General features: G+C 39.0%; 1 protein-coding gene across 1 annotated transcript; it reads right to left on the bottom strand.

Moving 5' to 3' along the window:
• Positions 1-270: 270 nt before the first annotated feature.
• musk (muscle, skeletal, receptor tyrosine kinase) lies at positions 271-24,675 on the bottom strand. Its single transcript, XM_081613612.1, has 17 exons — positions 24,407-24,675; positions 22,142-22,268; positions 20,968-21,119; positions 20,748-20,875; positions 19,851-19,992; positions 19,617-19,741; positions 17,285-17,444; positions 16,819-16,825; positions 14,375-14,662; positions 14,078-14,271; positions 13,632-13,655; positions 13,455-13,543; positions 8,968-9,142; positions 8,009-8,195; positions 7,718-7,912; positions 5,926-6,074; positions 271-3,243 (listed from the first exon to the last, which is right to left on the bottom strand). The coding sequence occupies exons 1-17, from the start codon at positions 24,474-24,476 to the stop codon at positions 2,543-2,545; spliced, it is 2,913 nt and encodes a 970-aa protein (XP_081469738.1). The 5' UTR covers positions 24,477-24,675; the 3' UTR covers positions 271-2,542.
• Positions 24,676-26,414: the final 1,739 nt, after the last annotated feature.

Genomic DNA, 26,414 nt, shown 5'->3' with positions numbered 1-26,414 from the left:
AGGGAGAGAATGAGCTGCAGTTTCTGTCGAAAAGAAGAGGGATGACCGGTCCAAGGCCAAACTCCTTGCTGCCTTGTCCAAACAGTTTACACTGGGCATCCCCAATCTAGACACTCACACACATGCACGCACACGCGCACACACACACACACGCACGCAAGCACACCAGCACGCAAACACACAGAGTGCACTGAATCCATGAAGCTTTCACAGGCACACCCATGCAGTGACAAAACATGTTGGCAAAGATGTAAAAAAAAAAACAGAACGTTATGCAAGACATCTCATTTATTTGCGCTTAGTTATGCAAACAGAAATTAAATTTACAAAGACGTTGAATTGCACAGACTTTTATTACTAAAGGCCGCCCTTACAATCCCTCTTGTGGAGAAAAATATCACTGCACCACGCGTATGTTAAAGTGCTGGGCTTTTCTGAAGGAAGGCTTGTGGATTAATACACAAGGACATCTGAAATAATTTCTTAATGACTAAAAGGGCTTTTTTTTCCCACAGTCTTGTATTTTTGATATGCATTCAGTTAAGCTCAAAAGTCTTCATACTTCTGGCCACTTCTAGTTAGATCTTAAATTATTTTCTTTGATGAGCTGCAACTTCTCACATCACGCAAATCATTAGAGTTGATGACTTGGGCCGGACCTGTCCAAGATGTGACATGACAATCACAAAAGTCGGTAAAAATATTATTTCATATCTAAATTGATTTTCCAGGGGTATGAATAAGAAGTGAAGGCTAAGTAAATGTCAGTATCTCATGTAGTAAGTGATATATGGAATATTTGTTTATTCATAGGCAACACAGATATACACACATGTACTGTATATTATTTTATAGAAATCAAAAAATACAAAAATAAATAATGGATTAAAACAGTTTATGAATTGTAACAAATAAAAATAACACACCACAAATAAAAAGAAATTAAGCGTGTTGGTTTTCCTGGATGCATTTGGAACTGAGAATTTAGAATAATTGCTTTTAAATTATGAGAATCTCTAATTTATTCAGTTCATCCACAATGTATGTAAGAAAAAAAATATGACATACAAAGTCTTATGAGTTAGATATGAATTTTACTTTTTCTTTTAAAAGAAAATAAAACATTTAACCTGCATAAGAGCAATTTCAGTTGCCCCCTTCAGACAAATGTTGGCTTATTCTCAGTCAACTCATTTTTAAGGAACCTTAATTAATGACAAGTGGTTTTGCAGAACAACCATTAAACAAATATTGACACAATTTATGAACAAAACTCACAAAATTTAGTTTTTCTTGCAAACTTGAAAGACCATCAAAAACCAACAATGAAAACCAAAAAACCTCACAAAAATGCCTCAAACTGGAATAAAGACATATATACTTTAACGATCAGTGTCCATTAAAAGTGATTGTGTGCCACTGTGGAATAAACTTTTTCTTTCATTTTTTTAAATGATGTTCTCGAGCTACTGCCCTTTGTCTTTTAAATGACATCGGTCTGTTTTATGCTTCAAAATTCAGAACAAAGAGGAAAAAAAACCTGCTCAAAACCAAACTGATAAGATTTAAACAGGTCCTGTTGAAATTATTAAACATGACCATACTTTTGTGATTCAAGTCTTTATAGTACATGACAAGGCACTACAACTAAGGACATGGTATTAAATAAGAACTATTGAAAAACACAAACATACATTTCCCAAAAGCTGTAAAAAAAATAAAATTAAAATAAAAAAGATTAATTCAGCTGCATTCAAACCTTGACTTTTTTTTTCATCCGATGCAGATAACCTCTTAGACTTTTTAAAATAATTATTAGAAATTGACTAACTAAATTGAGAATATTTACAGTAGTATAAATATAAGTCCGCAAGTATTGAAGTGTTGTTTCTCTTAATGCTTTTTCAAATGATCTGTGGAGTACTTGATAAAACGAGACTAGACGCATGCTGCTGGTGTAATCCATGGTGGTTATCATCCCCAGTGTAGGATGGACAGTACTGGCTGGTGTGAGTCCCTCTATGTGACCTACACTGCAGTGCTCAGATATCCTCAGGTAGCTCTTGGTGCAGAAGAGAGCAGCTGAAACACCAGTCATTCAAGCTTATAATGATCAAAGCACCAAGTTTTTGGATCCAGAGAAAAACCTTTCTTAAACATTTGATTTTACACATGTTGAAATGAGTTAAGAGCTGAAAAATATCAGTCACATCAAAAAGGAAGGTTTGGCTAACATGCTAACTTTAGCCTATCAGCATGGCTCCTAAAGAAAGCCTTGTCAACAGGAGCAAATATCAGATTGTAGCAGTAGAATGTCTGGGCAAAGAAACAAATTATAAAGCTAGACATAATCTGACAACATTTAATCAGAGCATTAGAGGGAGTTTTCCAAATCTGCCAAATCAAAAGTCAAAAGTTAAAGTTATGATGCCCCCAGAATAAAAATAGGGCTAGCAAAGTCAATATTATCAAGTGAGAAATTATGACTACAATTCCAGTTTCCTTGATGCTTTCCCTTATGCAAGAATCACTTAAATAAAAATTATGAGTCAGCTTCAGGCTCTGCATTTGCACTCAGGGTGTTCAGATGCATTCGCTCCAGTATCCGGTGTATGCTGCTAAAGCTCGGCCTGTCTGATGGGTGTGTGCTCCAGCAAAGACGCATCAGATTATACAGCTCCAGGGGACAGTCCTCAGGACAGGAAAGGATGTGACCATCCCTCACATAGTAAATAACCTCCTCGTGACCCATCCCGTAATACGGCTGCATCCCGTGGGAGAAGATCTCCCATAGCACCACACCGTAGGCCCACACATCTGATTCGGTTGTGTAGCGATTGTAGAAAATCGACTCCGGGGGCATCCAGCGGATGGGGATTGCATCGTTCTCGTTGGCTTTGTAGTAATCAGCTGAATAGATGTTTCTGGAGAGGCCAAAGTCTGCAATCTTCACAATCATTTCTTCCCCAACCAGGCAGTTGCGTGTTGCCAGGTCGCGGTGGACAAACTTGCGCTCTGACAGATAGGCCATTCCCGCGGCGATCTGCTTAGAAACAGAGAGCTGCTCGGGACAGGTGAGGGACGCCGCCTCCCCGTCGGAGGAGAAACTGCGAGCTGATAGGCTAGCCCGGCTGATGGTGCGCACAGACTGGGTCGGAGATCGGCGACGTAGGAACTCATTGAGGTCCCCTTGGGCCATATATTCAAACAGCAGACACATGGGCTTACCCACAGCACAGACACCTGAGGAGAGAACAAACGACATCTTTACAATCACAAAATGAGCATAGCAGAACCAAATATCAACAAAATAAACTTTTAACCTAAAAAACCCCACTTTGTTATATTTAGTATTTGGAACTTGGTATTTAAAAGGACAACATGCCAATTTATCTTTTATTTCCTGTTGAACCAGATTTGTCCTAAAGAGGGTTGAAAATACCCAGCAGGGCCTTGAACTGTAGTTCTGTTTTCTCTGGTCTGTAGTCGGCTTAAGATATTCCATGAACTAATAAAGTTTTGTAGGTTGTTGCCTTAAAGTGAACTGTGTCAAGAGTATCTATGATTGATTCTGTTTCTGTTTTGCTTTTGAAATCAAAGGCTCAATGACCTGCTGGTAGCAAAGTTATTTGAAATGCTTTCAAATGTTGTTTTAACCCACAGAGGTTTACTTTCATTTCTTGTTGAGATTCCAAAGTCCTTCAGAATAAAATAATATCGGGCAGGAATCCACCGAGGAACTGTGATTAGATGAGCAACACAGTGAAAGTCTGAGTTTATGAAATTATGAGTGTAAAAAGTATTTCTGCTTTTATTTTAGGCTATTATTGGAAATTTGATGTCATATGTGAGTCTTGGATAAAGATGGATGAAGTTCTCTGCATTATCTAGTCATCTAGTCAACAGAATAACAGGAAAAGCGAAAGAATCACATTTTATTGGTTCTTCGGAGACCTACTTTTAGTTCAGTGCCAATATTGTAAACACGCTTCAAGAAAGCTTTGCATAAACCAAACTCTTTAAAACTATAAACTATACAGGAAGCCAAAAGGAGGGTGAAAAACTCCAGTCAAAATTGTGACACAAAAACAGGGTCATATAAAGGACCTCAAACGTAATTATTTCCTGTTCAGGAAATGATTTACATACTAAATCATCTTGATCTGAACTGTAGTCTTTTGTATATAAACTAAAGATTCCAAAAATCACCTCTATTATATTTAACATTTGCCATTACATCTCAGCTTTGTTCTGACACATTATTTAGTTGATTACATCTCATGCCGAGGTTTACTGATTTTGTCAGCAAAGCCACAATTTCCATGTGTTGTTACAGCGCATATGGAAAGTATCCACAGCACTTCACTTGTCTCACTTTTTTTGTTGTGTTGCAGCCTTATTTTAAATGTTATTAAATCAATTCTTACCCTTAGCAGTTTTGGAGTTGTTGTTTTTTTATTTATTAAAAGTAGAAAACCAAGAACCATACTTATGTAAAGGTGATTTCTATTTTTAATAAATTACAAAAAAATCGCCCAAAAATTGTTTGATAATTAGGTCTTGCTCTAAGAAAAATACCCCAAAGGTAAGAACACTTTTGCAAAGCAAAGTTTTTATGCTAGGGAGGGTGACAGTAGTAGACAGTAGTAATCTTAGTTGAATGTCAGTAGCTTAAATGCTTCACTCCATAGCTAAATATATAAAACTTAAACTGCACACCTTCATGCATCAAAGCCAAGAGATGCCATCATATGTCGTCTCTCTAAATTTGAGTCGTTCGTCTTATGGAGACGTATTTTTACACAACAGTTGCTGTGTATTATTAGCCTTGAGGGTAGTTGGAGGTTAAGGAAATAATCTAGTCAGACAGGATTCTAATTTCTTGCTTAATCTACAGGAGACCTAATGAACATCAATCAGTCAGTCAAAGCTGAAGCGAAAGAACACATCAGACACCGCAGGTCTCTGACATGGGGGGTGCGGGGCGAGTGAATGTTTTAAAAAATATTTCACAACCAGAGGAACCGTGGAGCTAACCTTCTCTGAGCAGTCAATGACCGATGGCTCTGTTTATCCTCTGCAAGTGCCAAAATGAGCATGCTGTGCCTCTAAATGTCTTCCTGAACGTATGTTTGGATTTGAGCTGTTTGCCTTAGATAAGATAGACTGAATTAGTGGAGATAATGTTTAATGGAGGCCATTTGCTTTACACAGGTCAATAAAAGCACACCAGTTGTCGAGCTGCTTCATGGCAAACACGAAGCATCTGTCTGAAGTGCATTTATGCCGAAGTACCAACAATGTGGAAAAAGTGACTTAATTCAAAAGAATCACTGTATCTGAGAGGACGCTGGAAACTAACCCAGTTTCAAGTGTTTCTAATCTTTCAGACAGTATCAAATAGGGATAGGGTTGATATTATTGCCTGGTTAGTATTCAAATTCAAATTTGAATTTGCATTGGTATCAAATAACTTTCCCTGTATATAATGGTTTCAAGGCTGTTCTTAAGCCAGTTAGAAAGTACGAGACTGTCTGTGTTTTGGCACTTTTGTGACAAAGTGGTATTACTAGCCACATTTTTCAGTTCTAATGAAATTATTATTTGAAAACGGTACTAGTCCTCATAACAGAAAATGTTTTCCTGAACACACAGTAGCCGTGTGTACAGAAATGTAAGTATTTATGTTTAACTTGTCATGTTCCCTGACCTTGTACTTGTTCTTTTATTTGCTTCATTTTTTTCTCTCTTCTCTGTCCAACTGTTTCTGCTTCTCCGTTTTGCTGTTTTTGTATTTTGTGCCGTGTTTTTACTCGAAGCACACCCGCTGCTTTAACAGATATCCAATGTAAATTCCAGCTGTGACCGCAGTCCGTTTGGAACACGCTCTTCCCATCTCACCATTTTCCACACAGACCTACTCACCCAAGAGTCGAACGATGTTTGGATGGTCGAATTCGGCCATGAGCGCCGCCTCCCTCTGGAAGTCGTTCTGCATGTCGGCTGAGGCTTCCTCTTTCAGCATCTTCACAGCCACCATTGTGAAAGGCTGTGTGGGCAGGAGGCCCGGCGCTCTGCAAGGATTGTAATGCATTACAACACACTCATTAATGATTCCCACAGATTGCTGCAGAATTCAGTGTTTTCTGTTCCTACATAATAAATGATCTAACCTATGCCCATTTTACCTGTTCTGTTTCAGCATTTTCATAGTTGCAAAATCCTTTCTAGGCACAGACAGAACTACTCTACAAATTAGCTTGAAAAAGCCTAATTCATTCCTTCATCAGTTCATACGTCCGTATGACTCCCTTGTTTAATAACCACACATTTTCACCTTCTTTTAATATGCTTAATATAAATATTTGTGAGTGCTAAAATCATACATTAAATTTAATGTATTGCAAGGATTCATGATACGTCCCTATTTGAATGAGCTGTGTTTCTCATACCCGTTTTCACCTGTTGACCAGTTCACCTAATGGCCTCTGATCAAATCATCAGACTGACCTGCTCATTGCTCGCTTCGAATAGACCTGATCACCAGGTTTGCTCTTTCATCTGATTTATGAATCCAGATCAGAAAAGAAAAGAAGAAAAATTGTTCCAAAGAATAAAGGTAATTGCACCACTTGGTAAAATCTTCCTATGGGTAAATTACAGAATTGGAAACACATTCGCTGTGATTCATACAATCACCAACACTGAAAACAGCCTTTTTAGGCTCTTGGCCCAGTGTACATACTGTGCATACTCTGTCCACTCTATTTGATTTCCAGTGTGGGTGTTTAGGTGGTTCTCCAATCCTCTTTATGTAAAAAAGAAACTAATATAATGAAACATTAGAGTTATCAAGTTTCAGAGAAAGGATGTGGTTTTCAGTAAAAGACATTTTCGGCCATTTCCATTTCCTGGCAGCGGTTTTTGATTGCTCTGACATGTGTTTGGTTTTGTTTTGTTTCAACACAGCCGAATCATACGATTGAATTACCTCTTCAGCAAGCCTGGCATAGGCATCGAGTTTGTAAAAGGAGTTTGCAATAAGCCATTCATTTGAATCCGGTGTGTTGGAGCAGGATGCATCTATAACCTGCAGGACACGTAGCTTTAAAGCACTGGATTTAGAAACTCCAGTGTGGGCTTCATAGGTAGGTTTTTTTTTAGTTCTATTTTGTATATAACAGGGGTAATTTCCAGCCACCCTGATTTAGTTTTCAATAAAAAAATGAGTTTCTACAGAGTAATAAAGATGGCACCCACTGCCCTGCATGAAGAGAAATGCAGCTAAATATATTTCAGGCTTTAAATACTCCCAGGTACAGCTTGAACATTGTTGACAGATTTATGATACTGTAGGAATAAAACTGCCCCGTGACTCAGGATTGCTGTTTGGTTTGATGAAGGAGATCAGAGTGAGACTACGGAGTCCTGCTGTGGGCTCAAGGTAAAGTGGAGGTGACTCCTATAACGGCTCCCCTTGTGACTTTGTGAATGACGCATTTGGTTCCCAAAATGACCAGGAGCCTGGCTGAGCTAAGATCACCTCTCATCTGTCTTAATCCTTCGCTCTTTTCCTCTGTGTGAGAAATGTAAACAATATCACGTAGACCCTTTTTCTGCTGTCGGATTATTGCTTTATTACATTGTTGTCCACTTGAACAGACATTGTAGAAAGCGCATGTTGCTTGTCTGTATTGCTTCAATCATTCTGTGTTACCTGGCCTGAAAAACACGTCCAAACGCGCCCTCCCCGATGTCCCTGACATATTGGATATTGTTGCGGGGATACTCGAGGGCCAGCAGCTTTGAGTTCAGCAGCAAAGGAACCCTCTGGTACATGGGATTGGGATGAAGTCGATCCAGCAAGAGCTCAGATGGAAGAGCGCTCAGTGTTGGCGTCCCAATCTCTCTTCTGACAGCGAGCGCATGTGGGAAAAAACAATAAAAACATCAGAAAACGTAAAAGGACATTTCAAGTTCCTTGTCTCCTCCTTTAGGTTTTTCTTACCTCTTTCTGTTCCTCCACTGCTTTCTCCTCCTATGACAGCCAAGGATGATGATTGTGAGGAAGACCGCGGTTGCCATTGAGGTCAGGACAATGACGATGACAGACATGGAGTAGGCTGGCGATGATGACGTCGAGGTGGGAGGGGGACGAGGAATCTGGTCGGGCGCTGTCAGCTCTGGCTTCTTCACTGTAGAAAACAGTAGAAGGAAATCCATGCAGATTTTCTTTGTTCTTGATAATCAACATGAAAATTAGTCCAATTAGGTCCTATTAGGACTCGGGGTATTCAGAAATACCAGTCGCCTCTATTGACAAGTCCACATTTAAGTGAATAAATAAAATAAAAATATTGTGAACAAGTAGTTTGCTTTTACAATAATCAAAAATGATGTCACTGTTACAAGAATGGGCACAAAGAGCAGGCAAATTGTCGCTGTGCCACAACGAGACCAGCCACAGATGTTAGCATGGCTCTGAAATGATTGTTTTATGGAACCGAAGTGCGGCTGAAGAGAGAGTCACGATGTTGGACCTTTCAATCTTTAATTTCACTTTTTTTCCCTCTGTGCAATTTGAAATTCCTTCCAGGAAGGTCACAGCCATTGCTGTTAAAGGTATTTTCTACATTTTCCCAGTGTTGACTCATATAGAAAACATTTCTTCATCATGGGTTAATGGTGAATGAAATTCACTTTCCCATCAGGAACAGTTTCCCAGCATAAGTTTTATATGCCAGCCAGTATTTCTGGAAATGTGTATGTACCAGTCAGTAAGATAGCATAGGAGTTCAACCATTTTAGGGTCAAAACATTATTGATCCAATCCAAGACTGGAGCAGAAAATCAGACATGCTGCAATGTTTCTGTGCCAATGAAGCCCCTGGTGTGATTTAAAGGGAAGAGTAAGAGAAGGATAGAATATCAATTAATGAAGTAAATCACAATTAAAAGCAAAAGAACCTGGTGCTGTGATTATTTCCCCACACTGAGGCACTGCGCAGTATTCCCAGCGTATATTGGGATCTGAGGTGTAACACCAAGGCTTGTCACTGATTCCTCCAGGATTCCTACAGTGGTTGTTAGAATTCATCAGCTCTGGAACGACATCCACCGATAGGCGGTGCTGGTGGGGAACCTACAGAAAAAGAAAAAAAAAACATTTTGTAAGTAGAAAAATAACTAATGACATATTCCTAAATTTCCAGTGTAATACAGATTATAAAATCTTGTCTTTTCAGAAAATAGCACATTCTGGGGTAAATGCTTAATGCGCAGTATAGTTATAGCTCAGCAACCACATGGCATAATGTTTTCTGTTGAGGATTTTGGGAGCTTCTTTACTGAGCCTGCAGTTTGGTCTGCCAACAACCCTCTGGCAATAATCATCAGACAGCAACAGTCAAATCAAAGTCTGACTCTTCAAGCCCAGGGGGTTCACTCTACACTGTAGAGGCAAAGTATCAATATGACAGTGACTCCTAGTAGAGAATAGGACTTGGTTTTCTGAATACATCCACGTCTAACCATCTTTACACTCCAGGTGTCTTGTAACAATTTCGGAAACTTAAAACTCTTTCTTAAGGTGAACTTTTTTTTGACATGAAATGATTTCCACTGAGCACAGCAGGTGACTTTTCAGAGGAATAAAAAAAACGGGTATTTAGTGATTTATCAGATTTTTCTGCTCTGATTAGTTTAATCATGCGCCATGATGTCATAAACAACTTTAGCTAGTAGTGTAATCTCATCACGTTGGCCAGCTTGTATTGGCTCATAATAGCTGTAACTTAATCTGCTGAATAACTCTGAACACTTAAACTGTTCATCTTGTGCAAAAGGAGAAATGTGCAGCTGAATGCGTCAGCCTCTTTGAAGATGCAATTAGTGACCGTCCACCGCGTTTTATTGGCTTGCTGAGTGCAGCAATCGTCTGGGTGACTCATTAGATCTAACAGCAGAATGAGGAGAAATTTGTCAGATTTTCCACTTCTGCGCAGTGACACAGATTCGACCCCATGCCGGTTTTTAACTTTGTGACTCAGGCCAAAAAGATTGAATCCCACTGTACATGAAACACAGGCAGGAGCCAATTTTGACTTGATTTTACTTTGGAGGGTAAGAACTGTCCCTTGGCAACAATAGCACGCTGAATGGTGTTTATGTGTGGAATTTGCTTGATGCAAGATAGATTCATGAAAAGACTTGCACAAAATGTAAAACTAAATGGAAACAAAGAGTGACATGATTAGAACTTAGAAGATTTGCATACAGGATACTGTAGCTATCACACAAACTCTGTTTGATGGACTAACAGTTTTCTTCACCTCTCAAGGAAATTCTGTATCACTGATATAAAAATGGGGAGCAAGCATGAGGCAGGCATTTTCTGTTTCACATTAGCAAGAATGGGAATAATCTGTTCACGCTGTTTTACAACTTATATACACCCAGCACAAAAAAAAAAGAAAGCCAGTATTTTCTTTTCACCACGAGAAAGTTCTAATCTTTGCTCAGTTAAAACAAATGAAATGAAAGAGAGAATTAATTATTAATTTAATTCAAATTTAGTTTTTTTTTTAATAAAGTACAAAAGATTCAATCCTCTAATCCATTCATTCCTCCATCCATGCAGCCAGCTGCACTGTTGTTTTTTATTATGCTTTTTTTTTCTTCACATCTCCCAGTTATATCCTGCAGGTGTTGTTTTGCAAACTTTGATTACTCCTGCAGGTTGACATGCAAGAAAATAAGTGGTTTAGAGGTAAACAGTGCTGAGATCGTTCTTTTGTCTGTTTTGTTGTTTGCATTTACATGAAGTACTTTATATATGGTAAAATTAAAGAGCACAAAAAAGCGATTAAGGAATGATCAGATCAATCAATGTCCTTTGGAAAATTATTCCAGTAAAAATCAGCCCTCTGATGAGATTACAAGGAGGAAATGAAGGCTTGGTGCTTGGCAAAAACGTAGGTCTTGTCATTAATATGCATCAGTCAAGTTTTTAAAACCTTTGTTTTCATTAATGCTACAATATAACATCATATAAATGAAACTAGTTTTTCCTAAGCTGGAGAGCCTTAAACATTTAAATCACAAAATGGGTCATTTCATCAAAAACACCGTTAAAGCTTGAGGTATTCCCAGATCATTTTAAGCAGAAAACAGATCATTGTAGATCTGCTGTCGACTTCAGTTATCTACAGCAGACTATTCATTTATTTTAAATTAAAAATAAATTACTGCCTATTTTTATCAAGTCACATTTATGTGCTCAAAATGAGTTTTTCAGTTTAGTGACACATTAAAACTATTTTTTTGCTCTCGTTTTACGTCATACTTGGCATTTTGAAAACGTTTCCCAAAAGTTACATTTTGGTCCTTTATGACCAGATCACTGCGTCCCGTATGGCTTGCTGTGTTTGATCTGTGGCAAACAGAGACTTTCAGCACTACTCTTTCATAAAAACCAGTTTCAGAGTGTATTACTAACAGAGACTTATTTTAATTCCTCTTGTGTTGAATCCACACATAAAAAAACGTTTTAGGTGTGTGTAAAGGAAGGAAAATTACAGTAATATATGAACACTGGTTCAAAGCAACAAAAGGTTACAGAGAATACACCAACATCTGGGTCATATTGGACACCAATTGTTTCCTCAATTGAGCAAACGTATATAAGTATAATGTTCTTTACTGTGTGTGTGTGTGTGTGTGTGCGCGTGCGTGTGTGTGTGTAGGAGAGAGAGGTTGTCCTGGAGTCTGTTTACCATATGCGTGTGAAAGCTAATTGCTTCCAGAGGCAGGATGTGACATGAGAAGCTCCTCCCTCTCTGCTGACCTGGCACCAACACACACTCCCTCACACACACACAACAGTGCACAGGAGAGTAGTAACGGCTCACCCAAAAAGACCCTATAAGTGAGGAAAGCCGTAAAAAAAAATAAAGAGGCTTTTGGGCAGCAGAGTGTGGGTTTGTGTTTTAACCCATGCATGTCTGTTCATGTGCACTCGTGCTTGCACTTGTCAGCGTTTTTTATCCGTGTCGGTTTTTGGGTAGATGTCTTGCATAATTGATATAAAACTGATCAAAGCATCTGAGAAAATCTTTTGGCTTTGGAATCTTGGAATCTCAGATATCATTATCCCAACAGTTTATCCACGCTCTTGTGAAAGCACCCAGCAGGTTTGGGGATTTTAAGAAGTTTAAGAGTTACCCAAATAAGAAGGGAAGCTGAAAGTTGTTTTTTTAATTCTTGTGCTTTTCTGAAGTAAAATACAATTTAGCTACCTTAGATGTCGCTGACCAGCTTAATTCCTGTTAAGCTACAACTTTGTGAAATAATGATTTAAGTATTTTTCAACCACTGCATGTTTGCTCTATGGTCCAAAACGATTCAATTTAAGAGATGTGGATGTCCTGAGGGGGTGATTGTCCAGTGACACATGTTTTGTGGATCTTGAGAAAGCTTACAACCTTTTCTCCCAAGACATTTTGTAATTGTGAGAGCAAGGGATGCTGGGAATGCTCCTGAAGTGTTGGTTCAGATTTTGTGGAGTTAGATTCTGTGAAATTAACTATTTACTGAACACAGTGAAAACATGTCACATCAGTGTGAGTTTGTTAAAAGTGAATTGTGTATTTGTTTCTTGTTTTTTTTTTCTGTGTCCTTGTTTCCCCTTGAGTCTCCGTGATGTCCTGTCCTCCTTGTTGATTGATCCCAGCTGTGTCTCGTTTTCCTGATTACCCTCCCTGTGTATTTAAACCCACCTGTTGTCTTTGTCTCATGTCGGGTCCTCGTCTAATGTCTCGTCTGCTGTCGCACGTCTCACGTTCTCTGCTCTTCAGTTGAACTGTACAGTCCTGGTTAGCGTTAGCTCTCGTTTTCAGTCCTCTGTTTATCAGTAGCTACTGGTATTAGCTGTGTGCTAAACTCTCTGCCGTGCCGCCTGTGTTGGACTGTTTTTGAGCTTTTGTCATTAAATTCATAATTTCTTCTACAACCTGGGTCCCTGCGTTCATCCTCACCACCTCTCATTCAGCTGATCTTGACACAAACTCTTTTGACCAATCCGACTGACCCAGTAAATGTAGGCCGCAGCCCTCATGGACATCAAGCTTGAATGATCTAGCCTTCGAATTTATTAGCACCCATACCCCACGTATGTCCTGTCACCTAACAATCATGGAGGTGCTAAAAATAAGCTGCCAAAAATCAAGCCTGAAGTCTGGCTGAGTGGTTTTATTACATGTTTAGTCATTTTAATTAATTGGATGATTAATTAAATTAATGTGGCCTTTAAAAGCATTCCTTGAATTTGGACACACTCCTTGATTAGACCCTTTCTGGCTTTCTGAAAACCTTAAACATGAGCACACATTGATAATAACACCAGAGCCGCCAACTGCAGTAATAGCAGATTTGCTAAGTTGTTCGTGTTTGCTTACCTGTTTGTTCCACGGTTGACACTGTATTCCAGATCTGGTGATATTCACACGGCCTTGGTAGAAGCGACCTCTGCCATTGTAACATGTCGCTGTTGACAACAAAGAAAACACCAGGATTAGGACACTGGCTGTTTTATTGCCCAGTTTCTCTCTTCTGGTTTGTCTTTTCACACTTACTTGTTATCTGATCTTTTTGGAGATCTGAAATAAAATGGGGAAAAAAATAATAAAACATCAAAGGGAAACAGCACTGGTAACTCATTTTGACAACATTAACCATTATATTAAATTGTGATATCACACTAAGAGGCATTCAACCAGAAATAGAATAGGATGTTGGAAATGATCTGCTTGAAATGTTTTGGGTTTTATTTTTTCAAAAACGCTATGAAAAAGGCATCTATGCTTAAGCTGTATTATCTATTACTATTATATGCTGATGATACTAAAATGCATATTTAAAACTCACAGCCTATGCCTTCCTGGCCTTTGAGAAATTTAAATCTACCCACAGTTACAACCACTACAAATATACTTACATATAGAAGATAACTATTAACTATACCTTGAGCTAAACTGTCACGAAGAAACACTTATCACAGTTTTGAGGTGTCATATCTTACCTACAAAGGGGATATATGTACAACCATATGGGTCAGTGTGCAGACTTGGTAAGACCTGACAGTTAGGTAGCAGTGAAGTGAAAATCTGGGAGCCGGTGACTGAGCTCAAGAGTCCAGCCTGAACTGAGCCAGTCCCCTCCAGTGTCAACCACTCTTTATGGCAATAGAGCTCCTTCACTGCCAGGCAGTGCTCTCTGTTCCAAAAGTGAAGAAATGAATTTAGATGATTAAATGTATTTTCTGCTCTCCACTTCTAACTTAGAAACATCCCAAAGGGAAATGTAGACCGCGCAGTACCTGCAGATCGGTTTAGGGGCTGAGCCACCTGATGGGTTGCAGTCGGGGAAGGCGGAGTGGCAGAGCAGCGAGAGTGCAGCTGGGTTACACAGTCCGCTGAGGCCTTCCAGCTCAGCCAACCAGCTCTGAACCAGGTACTCCTGCATCGTTTCGGGATCCGACAGGGAGGAGTTGAAGAAAACCAGAGAGTCGTCTCGAAGATTTGTTCGACACGCATCTCCACGATATGCACTGCAGTAGCCTGTGATGCCCTTATGACTGCCTGGTGTCTGTTGTTGCTGATGATGTCTGTTGGAAAGAGACAAACGATGTGTGAACGAGTATTTGGCCTCTTGTGTCTCTTTCTCTGTTTTTTGTTATTGGTTTTGGACAGTTTATGAGTTATAAGGTAATCATCAAAATTTCATTGGTTTTAAGTTTGCACTTTAACTAAACCACTCCTAACAGATAGTGTTTGATTTAACTTTATAGAGGTAGACTTGTTGCATCCGATTGTTGTTCAAGTCCCAATTTATAGCGTAGCATTCTCCTTACAGTTTTCATGTAACAAGGAGAACATTTTTACATTCTCCAGCTCACCTAATGAACAAAAAACTTAAATAAAAAAATGTAAAAGAAAACTGGGGCAGCCCCTCTTTTACTGCTTTGGTAGACAGTAAGTGAAAATATGAGATGTTTTTCACCTGAAATATCTCAACATGATCCAGATGTTGACGGTGAGAGAAGCTGTGGAAGGTTTACATGGATTGTATGCCGCCTGCTGGACTTCCTCGCTGCCTCGTGAATGAACATCTGTCACATTTTATGTAAAAACCTGTCTGTGTGCCAGACTCCCTCTATTCCTGTTTTTCTCCTAGCTTGATGTTTGCTATTACTTCTCCGTTGCCTGTCAAACCTTCAGGCATGGAAGCACGTTCATCCCTGTTTGTCATTTTGACTCCTCTAAACACCTACATGTAGAGCTAATGGCTTCTTTTCGGACCTAGGCTTTTTGTTGTCGTTCTGCTTTACCGCACTTCCAAGTTCCAGATTGATGATTGTGCAAAGTTAAAATCAAAGTCCATTTATCCTTGTTTTTTTTTTGTTTTGTTTTTCTTTTCCTTTTTGATCTTCAATTTGCTGCACAGTGGCGCAGTTGGTAGAGCTGTTGCTTTGTAGTGACAAGATGTCAAATCACAGTGAAATGTTACCGTTTACTCTGTCTATGACCTGCAGTCTAATGCCTCTTATGTCCTCAATTTTTGTCTCCAAGCAGTCACTTTCTAATGCATTTTTTCCTACATGCTAAGTCTTTGACTTTTTTATGCGTGTTAGTGCAGCTACGATTGTCTCCTCAGTAACGTATTTAAACTCCAAAAAAGTTAAAAGTTTGGCATGGGGGTTCATAAAGTAAAGTAAAGACTGTTTGGCACAGTCAAAAGAAGCAGTGTGGTGGAAATCCCAATTTAAGAATGAAGAAACTCTAAAAATAATCTAACAATAAAAATTAGCTACTGTTCCCTCAACATTTACTGACCCCTCCTGGGAAAACGTATAAAGGTCTTAAAACACATAAGTGATGATACGGCTACCCACTGTTCAAAATGGGGAAGAAAAGAGAACACATGATCCAAGTGAGGATGATCTCGCTTGCATGGCTTGTTGATCTTAATAAGTTAGAAAATAGCAACATGAACCAAATTACTTACTCAGCCTTTCACATACTTAGTCAAAGGAATCATTAAAAGTTTGAAAACAACTGCAACAGAGACAAACAAGTCTAGATGAAGACTTTAAATGAATTTGGTGGAATTTGATGAAACTTACCTGAGCTATAACCAGAATGCCAACTGATCTTAAAATTGGCTGTAACATAAGACAAGGGCTAAATATGTACAAAAGCACCTTACTCACACACTTCAGTAGTTGGTGGATCGGTGATGCTGTTGGCTCCAGTGCTTGGCATCATGAACTATTTAAAACACCAGATGGTCTTAAAAATCAGTTGTGCTGCACGGGTGAACTTAAAATGGGTTCTCATTGTTCCTCAGGACCAAAATCAACCTTTTTTCCCTTTTTTTTTTATGACTTACACCTCAACCCTCAGACTTAAATTAGGACACACACTGGCCACTTTACTAGGTGCATCTGTTCAATTGCATATTAACAAAAACAGCAAATCAGCAAATCACCCAGGTGCAGCTCGATGCATTTAGTCATCTAAACGTGGGGTTGACATGCTTAAGTTCAGCACAAAGTGAAAAGCTTGTACAATACTTTTGGGTTGTACCCAAAAGTATTTTTTTTTATGTTAAGTCCAAAAATAACATATAAAGTCTTTTAAAAAGCTTATTAAACATCTGTACTAGGGCACATATACAAGAATACATACAAAAAACATGCAACACGTTAAGAAAAGACCATAAACTGAAAGATAAAAAAAGAAAAAAAGGCATCTTTCTTACCTCCAGTCTATAGGAAAGAGACAGTATCCAGAAGACACCAGTTGAATGAACCCGAGTTGAACAGTGAGAACAAAGACACAAGACAAATGGAGAAGACAAAGTTGATTTGTATCTTTCAGTCTGGGAGAGCCAAAAGCAGCCATGGTGCTTTTCTCTTCAAGTCGTGGCTATCTGTGAGGGGACTGAAGGACAACCAGGTGGAAGCAGAGTGTGCATGCAGGTGTGGTCACTGTCATTTGAGGACGACTGTGAGCAGGGTGTGTTTTAAAGCAAGAAACAGCTGAAGCAACATGAAGCACGACCTTCTGGCAGCTACAACAACACAAATAAGCAGCTGGTCACAACAACCACTCATCAATAAAACACTTCAAACTTTGAACTAATAAAAACTGTTTTTTAAGTCTTTTTTTTTCTTTTTTTTTTGATGGGAGTTTGATGGCAATGAAAACTATTTTCTCTACATCACCTGTAACAGTGACTCTGGCACTTTTTTTCACATTGTTCGCTCCACCGCTGTGTCTGTTGGAGGCCACACACGTGTATAATGCTGACTTTGTCGCCGTTACTTTAAGGATGGAGAGGATTACATTTCCCACCAGAGTCTCCTCCACAGAGGCACCGGACACCTGGAAAGAAAATCACAGACGAGAGAAAATGGTGAACTGGACACATCAGATCAGATAAGAAGTTTATATCAAGTCATAAATCTGGTTCTTTTTCAGTTTTTAGTAATTCATGTGAAAAGCGTTTTGAAGTGATTTAAATAAAAAATCTAAACATGAGTATATAAGTGGGTTCCCGTTTTCATATAAAAGATGAAGTATGCGTGATCTGCAATGCGGGAACGTGTGAACGAATGAGGCTAGGCTAGCTGCTGACATGTGGCCGTGTCTATGTTTGAAGTCGCTTTTCACACTGTCTGTTTTGGGACCCGGCCTCGTTGGCATTAATGGCCTTAACAAGCTGGCAAAAAAAATCACCTCCCAAAGTAATTTTAATCAGCACGCGCACACACAGACACATGCCAACAGACCTAGTATTTACAACTATTACGGGCTTATAATCATGTTGTAACACCCTGGACTATAAAAGACCCAGACGGTATGTGATGTAAGTCATTCCCTTAATGGTTTGCATGAGGAAAGTCTTGTGTTAAATATGACCTACTTAACATTCTGTATTAGTTATAGTCAAAAACTTAGAGAGATTTCTTAGGCTTTGATTCTAGAGTTTACTTTGAAACACTTTGGGCCCATCATGAAACAAAATTCTCACGTTGCTCTCTCATTTAATAAGACCAACATTATTATCTAACCTGATAATAACGGGTATTATTAGATAACTGCGATGCAATCTCTTTAAACCTTTGTCGCCATGATGACAACTCCCCGCTGTTTATATCCCTGGTTCCATGGCCCGCCTGAAAGCCCTCTAACTGCTGAATCTGTGTGAATGCAAGTGCAAAAAGCAGATATCAAAAGCAACAAATGAAACAGTAGCTTCTGTCAAAGTTATTAAAGGTGAGGTATTCAACATCTGCGTTTCCACAACCTCACAACTGCTCGTTCTGTTTTAGTCCTGACACAAATGAGTGAGCCCCTTTTTCTGCACCTTCAAAAGACAAAAAATTTAAATGCCAGAACATATTACAGGTTGCATCAATCTCAATTTGCATTTTAATGAATGCCTACTGGGGCTGCACAGTGGTGCAGTTGGTAGAGCTGTTGCCTTGCAGCAAGAAGGTTCTGGGTTCGATTCCCGGCCCCGGTCTTTCTGCATGGAGTTTGCATGTTCTCCCTGTGCATGCGTGAGTTTTCTCCGGGTACTCCGGTTTCCTCCCACAGTCCAAAAACATGACTGTTAGGTTAATTGGCCTTTCCAAATTGCCCCTAGGTGTGAGAGTGTGTGTGCATGGTTGTGTGTCCTGTGTGTCTCTGTGTTGCCCTGCGACAGACTGGCGACCTGTCCAGGGTGACCCCGCCCCTCGCCCGGCACGCCAGCTGGAGATAGGCACCAGCAACCCTCCCAACCCCACCAAGGGACAAGGGTGCAGGAAAATGGATGGATGGATGAATGCCTACTGCAGATTTACCCACTTCACGCCAATGATCGGCCCAATAAATACAATTGATATCCTTCATAAAAACCTATGTAACATGAAAAAAGATTAGAAGGTATTCGCCACCAGAGAACATCTTCGCAGAGTAGATGTTTTGGATACAAGTCCAAGACGACTACTCCCGTCACCCAGGAGCGAAACTGCCACTGCCTGTGTTAACAGCTCTTTCCTTTTGCAAGTTAAAGAAGACCTCAAAAGCACTGCTACTGTAGTTAGAGGATCCGATTGTTACGCTGTGGAAATACTTTGCTGAAGTAGTTTGGCCTTAGGGTGACTGAAATTTACTACCTTTTTTTTAATGAACATCTATACGTCAAAAGATTTTTTTTTTTCCTTGAGATCATAAGCCCTTCAGGAGAAATGTGGTTTCCTCATTGTGGAGAACCAGAAGCTTACTGTGATCTAAAACCAACACAAGAAGAAAGGAAAACAAAATAAAAGGTGCTTTTGCAAAACCCCTCTAAGGTTTTCAGTGATTGTGAGATTTTATAAATCTATATATATATATATTTTAAGTAATAACAACACAACTGCATGCTCCTCAATTTATTGTCAAACGGACAATTATTATGCAGACAATAAGAATGAATTTTACCAAGAAAATGAAAATCGGAAGAATTCATTTGAAATATGTTCATGTTTACATGCATATGCACATAAATTAAATCCAACCACTCACAGTATTCCCATTTTCCAGCCAGGTGATGGTGGGAATAGGATTTCCAGTGGCGTTGCACTCCAGGGTTATCTGGCTACCATAATCTGCTCTCTTCTCTTTTGGAAATCGCAGGAGTCGTGCTGGAGCTGAGCAGATACACAAACAGGGTGATAGATTCATTTAAGCATAACAATAGAAAAAAGTCTTAACTTGAAGCAAGTTTAACCATGCAAGCATTAAAAGCAAACATCGTACTTTGTACTTCAATGGTGACAGGCTTTGAAAAGGCCAAACCAATGCTGTTCCTTGCCACACAGCGGTACATCCCAGCATCCTCCGTCTGGATCCTATGAATTTTTAATGCCCCATAATCAAGAATGGTGACCCGGTCGCTGATCTGGAAGAAATTTGTTCAAGGTGTAAAAAGTCTGTTTTAACTTTTCAGTATTCCAAGATCATATATGAGTCAGGAATAACATTATAACCATTCAAATGTAAAGTTCCTTTATTATAAACCCTGTGAGAGGGTGAGATGTTTTAGAGAGCAAGGATTTTGCTGTCAAAGTTGATGTGTTATTTTGAGGAAATAAATGTGAAGAAAAACGCTTAACAAGCAAATAGGCTGCATAGTAAAGCAGTCACAGTAAACGCAGTCTTGCTTGTGGTCTTTTTTACGATTAAAATGTAAAACAGCGAGCATGATTGAGCATTTGAGAATAACAACAAACTTGCGGTGTTTACTTGCTCAACAGATTTTCCTGACTCCAATTTATTTGAGCGTCTTTGGGATGCACATCAGCCAACAAGTCCGATCTGTCGACTTCTCACACCTCACAGCATTTATAAGAACTGCTGCTAACATTTGGTGCAAGACCCCGAAGATTTTTAGAGGAGGAGTCCATGTTTCTCCAGTTTTGGACTGTTTTTAGCAGTAGAAGCATCAAGCTTTCGATCAGGTGGTCATAATGTAATGTGTCATTGGCCAAGCAAAGTCAAGCAAAATATAACAAATGAATGGGTGAAAACTATGTTGCTAGCTCTTCACATAATTTCTCCCTTTGCAACAATTCTTGACTTAATTTCTAAAAGACACACTGGCCCATCATCCACTTTGACAGGTATTGTGTGAACAGATATACTGAAGATGCTCACCTTGATGAGCTCATCATCCTTGAGCCAGGTGACATGTGGTTTGGGATTCCCAAGGGTAACACAGGGCAGCACTGCTTTAGATTCTACCAGTAAAGTTACGTTGGTAGGTTGACGCTTGATCTGGGGCTCTGGTTTAGAGAAGACACACTATTTTAGGGTTCACAAAGTTTTAATTTATAGTCTTTATTCCAAAACTATAACCTTTTAGAATAAAGCTTACTCATCTTCAGCTGGAGAGCTCCGCAGCTCTTTGCGGCTTCTCCAATGCCGTTGCTGGCAATGCAGCAGTACTCTCCGTTGTCGGACTCTTTCACATGAGGGATGGTCAACATCTGGCCCTGCTCCTTGGTAAGGTATCGGTTGTCATAGTACCTGAGAGAGCAAAAAGGAGTGTGTTGATGAAGTAACCAATTTAGATTTTGTTACATCTTGTTAATTTTCTATTTTTACATTTTACAGACCATCACAAAAGAACAGGTTGCATCTGCATTTATGTGAGTCTTACTTTTAGCACATAGTCACATTTAAACTTTAAACCTAGCGTCCGAGATTACATTTTTGTGATATAGCTAAGCATCTGTGGCCTTTTACTAATTATTTAAATCCCCTAAATTAAAAGTAGTGGAGGCCTACGTTCATGTTTCAGGTCTTAAATCTCTGGTGCAATGTTTTGCTAAAATCCCATTTTTCATACGATTGTTCAGGCTATAATTTTAATGTGATCAGCATCAAACTCCAATGAGAAAAGTCTGTGGCCCTTCGGTGACCTGCATCCGCAGGAGAACATGTGGAATCTCACGCAGCATTTTGTGTTTGTACAAGTTAATATGGATGTCAGCACTGTTGTCCAAGTGCAAGCTGACAAAATTATGACTAGCTCTGTTAATGCTGTCTGCTGTAATGTTCTTACATTCTGCCGTGGTACAATTTATTTTGGAGGAAACCAACTCTAGTAATAAGACGCAGCATCTCGATTTGATTAGCTTGAAGCACAACCGTTCTGCACAGACTGTAAATAATGAGATGCAGCTGAAACGTGCAAATCCAAAAGCAACAGCATGTAGTTATTAATGAAGTCAAAATATCCTGGCCTGGGTTTTACTGAAAAAATAAAATGGACTTGTGCTCTTCACGCTGTCATTAAAAAATATGGGTCACATCTGTGTAAAACAACTGGAATGTATTCACTTTTCACTCCAGCCTGCAGAACAACACCTGCGACATATAGTTGACATTTTTGATTTTCATATTGTAGCGTTTTATTGCTTCCCTGTAAATTATCAATACTAATTAGTTCTGTCTCTTCTTTCTTTTTTTGCAATGTAATGTCGCCGTCAATCTGTGGTTACATTTAGAAGAAGATGCCTAGAATGATCAAGAAACAGTAAACTTACATGATTGGCTGATTATTTTTGGTCCATGTAATAGAAGCACTGGGACTTGACTCCACCTCACAGATGAAGGTGGCATTATGATCAGGAAGAACATCCACTGTTTCTAGTACAGTGATGATATGAGGTGCTGGGCAATAAAAAAACACAGAAAGCATTCTGTTACACAACAATCTAAATCAATCAATCAATCAATCAATCAATCAATCAATCAATCAAATTTTATTTGTATAGCACATTTCAGCAGCAAGGCATTTCAAAGTGCTTTACGTAATTAAAATAAAAACAGCATGTGACATTAAATAAACAGTGAGAAAGAGAAAGAGATAAAAAAAAAGATAAAAACATTAAAACCCGCACCCCTTTAGGACTTCAGTTATACGCCGTTTACATTAGAACAAAGGAGATTCACACATTTGTTGAAGAAGCTGAAATAAGTTGCTTCTTTACCGCAGACTGACAATGTTTTATTTGGTATTTTTTGCTTAGTCTGTTTTAATGTGTCATTTTTAACCTAATCACAGTCATACCTAACTTCAATTTAGGATTTGAAAAATATAGATGACACTGCCACATGGCAGTAAAGTGCTTGAAATCACTGATATGTGTGGGATATGCATCAATCATGCATTAGTTGGAAAATATGCCACCATGATGAAATTTCAAGTAGACATTAGGTATATTTTAAATGAGTAATCAGAAGATGAAAAGCCATGCGTCGAGTCCATCCATTATAAACAGTCCATACTCTACATTTTGTTGTCAGACTGCCTTTTTCAACCTAAAAAAAATGTGACATTTTTGTTTTATTTAACAAAGACTAACCATTGTACCTTATGCCTTTTATTTTTTCTCACTAAACCAAAACCAGAAATGTTTGATCTTTTTGTAAATCTCTGTTACATAAAGTATGAAGCAGCAGGAAGCCTCTTAGAAAATGATCGCTTGAAGACAATGGTCTTCAGGAGGTAATAGTAAGTGTTTACAGTTGGCCTCAGATCAGACACGTTCGGATTTCCTTTCAACTTAGAAAGATCCAATACACTAACAGTTCAGGAAACAAGAGAGGAAGTGCACTGGGAGCAGCAGCAACAAGAAAACAAATGAGAGAAAAGCATAAGAGTATAAAGGACATTGTTTTCTCTCTTTTGATATAAAGATTTCTAAATGATTCAAGTGAAAGAATTCATCTCTCACCTTGAGGGTTCGAGGTGCTGCTCGACTACTTGGTGCTACAAAAAAAGTTAGCACCAAAGCACGAGCTGAAATGTTGGCCTTAAAGATTCCTACTAATCTCAGCTTCTCAAGCTGCATTTTATTTTGAATATTCTAAATATGCACTACCGAAAAAAGGAAAGAAATCTGCGACAAGGCAGGTTTTCCGTGAATAATTTAGAGTTACATTCCACAAAAAAAGTCTTAAGTAGGTGAATTTCCACTGTCTAGTTTTTGAGTTTGTTTTTTTTTTCTTTTTAATAACCTATGAAGGATATCACCATTTCAATCTTTTTGGACAATTTTACCAAAACATGTTGAAAAAATTATGGTGCTAGATATGATGCTATTTATTTAATGCCTTTTCTATGACTAATGTTGTTTGTAGTCATGTGAATATTAATTTAAAACAGGTTGTTTTTATTTGTAAGACAAATATGCAATCCATCCTTAGATGAACTCTCTCTTTTTTATGGTTTTTTATGTAGGGTCCATGTTATCTGACAATCCCAAAACCTTCATCATGTCACTTATTGTACAGAAGCTCCTGTGGCTCTCCATGGACAGAAAGGCCATCTGTTGCTCTCTGCAGCTTGCGTAGGAGCTCCACACTTTCTAAGCATGTCTGCCTGCAGGCTCCTGAACTGTTTGTGCTAGCATTTGATATGGCGCTCATATCACATGTCTGTAATCCGGCGCTTCGCTCACTGCTTCAGCAAGAAGATCTGACCATGTTAGATGCCATCGCCTTGCGTACAGCTGAAGAGCTGTATATTAGAATGTGTGACACACCTGAGGCTTCGCAATTTCCTCTGTCACAAATTACAGACAGGGTATCCCAAGTTACAGGGAGGAAACGAAGTTAATCAAATTTTCGCTAAGTTTGGCCTGTGGACACCAGCTCATTTTTCATGCCGCGCATGAAGGTTATCGCTGTAGTTCACTGCAATTATACAAATATTTCTGGACAGTTGCAGGAAACACCATCATCTTTAGGAAAAGACAAAAACACACAGTGAAGCAACTGGGATCACTGAAGAGTTTCTGACTTACCTCTCTGTGTGCTGTAAGCCGAGGCGACCAGAATCATGTGAAAGGCAAATATTTGCTCCAAAGTCTTCATTTTGGCTCCAAAATGATTAAACTGAGTAAAACATGTTGGTTGAGGAAGCAAAAGAACAAACTGACAGCTAGAGTCCCATAGCAGGTAAGGATGATCTTGTTGCTTCGCTCTGTGCCGGGGACGACCATGAGCTGTCTCTGGGACAGCTCTGTCTCTCTGTGTGAGCACGCGTGTGTGTTTTAACTGGGTGATGGACAGTGGCAGCTGCTTAAGTACAGACACTGGGACTTTGCTCTGAGCTGGGATGGCTCCTAACACAGCATGCGCAGTGGTCAACAACACTGACAGGACACTTTGTATTTGTTCAGAACAAATCGCACTGGGATGTTTCTGTTCCCTGTCAGGAATCCGGCAGAAGAGAAGCACAACACATTTATTGAAGGATATAAATTCAAGCACATCACAATTGTGCCTAATCATTGCTGTCAAACAATTTGACATCCATACCTCTGATATTTTCTACAAACATGTATTCACACAGGATTGTGCAGCTCACCGCTTAACAATCTGATAAGCACACATCCAGGATACACAGAATCCAGGAGACAGCCTTTGTGTCCACCTGTTGCCTGTCTGCCTGAACTTTCTGTTTTATTTTGAGAAAGGAATGGCATTTCACTTTATTCACTGCTCATCCATCCAGCAGCGAGGGCACTTAGCTATTGTACTCCAACAGGAAGTCTGTGTCTTTAAGTCATCATTAAGGTGTGCTTTTTCGGGGGGGAAAGGTTAACTTATGATTTGTGTTTTCAAGAATATCTCAGAGTAGTGGCAAAAAAAAACACTTTTCTGATGTTTCGGCATGCAATACTTCAAAAGCAGATGACAATAGAATAGAATAGAATAGAATAGAATAGAATAGAATAGAATAGAATAGAATAGAATAGACGTGTGTCTTGACCAGTGGAAACAAATGGATTTTCAGTTAAACAAGGATCTATTTATAATAGAAAGGAAAGTAAATGTATTAACGCATATGGGCAATATTTATTTGTTTAGTAAATAACTCGTGCTAACATCAGAGAAAAGTCATTAGAAATTGTTATTTGGCGCAATACCTCCGATTTGGTGAAAACGACTTAAAGTAAACCTGTTTGTTCTTCTTTTTATTGTCCACTAGGTGATGCTGTCTGCTAAGTGATAGCTTAGCCTCTTTTTCAGTTATTCTACAAGAAGCTAACAAATGGGGGGGAAATACTAAATAAGTGCTGGAAGCAAGTTACAGCACTTATTTAGCTGGAACTAAATAAGATCTATTCTAAAATAAGCAGAATAGAAACACACACAGTGACAAAGTAACTTACTTCTTTAAACTCTATGGCTTTAAAAATCATCAGAATATCTAGAGATCCTCTGGCTCCCTCTGCTGATGGAACAGCAGTCGCATATAAAACCAAGACTTGTTTTTATGTATATTGCACAAAATTCTAACACAGTCTTTGGTGACTCAGAGGTCCGTTTTTATGGTACATGCTGTGCTGTTAAATAAAAGACTTTTCCAGGTCTTCTGAATATCCTTTAAAGATTTTGTTTGGAACTTGGACTGCGATTGATTTCAGCACAATTGTTCTACTTGAAAGGTGCTAGAGAAATTGATTTTACTGCAGAGCTATAAGGAGCACCCAAGCTGAGGAATGTAATAACCTCGAGAGGCCCAGGGCCTTTGTACATACAACCTATCAAACAATCCAAGCTTAGTCATGACCCATGTCTGTCAGGTCTTCAGGTGTTTTTGCAGCAACTAGATGATTACCAAAAAGCTACTTGCCAAAACTTGCCGAACACTTGCAGATGAATCAGTTCAAGGGAGACTCAGCATTCAGATCCAAGTCAGATCTATCCTGGACTTTCTTTTAAGGTATAAAAAGACACTTATCTCAAATACTGTCCAAATAAAAAAGGAGATAATTATATACCCACAAATGTTCATCCAATTTC

The sequence above is a fragment of the Poecilia reticulata genome, chromosome 12 (genome assembly GCF_904066995.2).
Source record: "Poecilia reticulata chromosome 12, P_reticulata-male-v2, whole genome shotgun sequence".
Classification (NCBI taxonomy): Eukaryota; Metazoa; Chordata; class Actinopteri; order Cyprinodontiformes; family Poeciliidae; genus Poecilia; species Poecilia reticulata.
This window is presented reverse-complemented; position numbering and strand designations above follow the sequence as displayed.

Excerpts from the sequence above, each read along its gene's own strand:
- musk (XM_081613612.1), bottom strand. The coding sequence starts at position 24,476 with ATGAAGACTTTGGAGCAAATATTTGCCTTTCACATGATTCTGGTCGCC. Across the intron at positions 9,143-13,454 it reads GTCAACCGTGGAACAAACAG|GTTCCCCACCAGCACCGCCT; the intron begins GTAAGCAAACAC and ends CTTTTTCTGTAG. Across the intron at positions 6,075-7,717 it reads GGACGTGTTTTTCAGGCCAG|AGCGCCGGGCCTCCTGCCCA; the intron begins GTAACACAGAAT and ends CAATCCTTGCAG.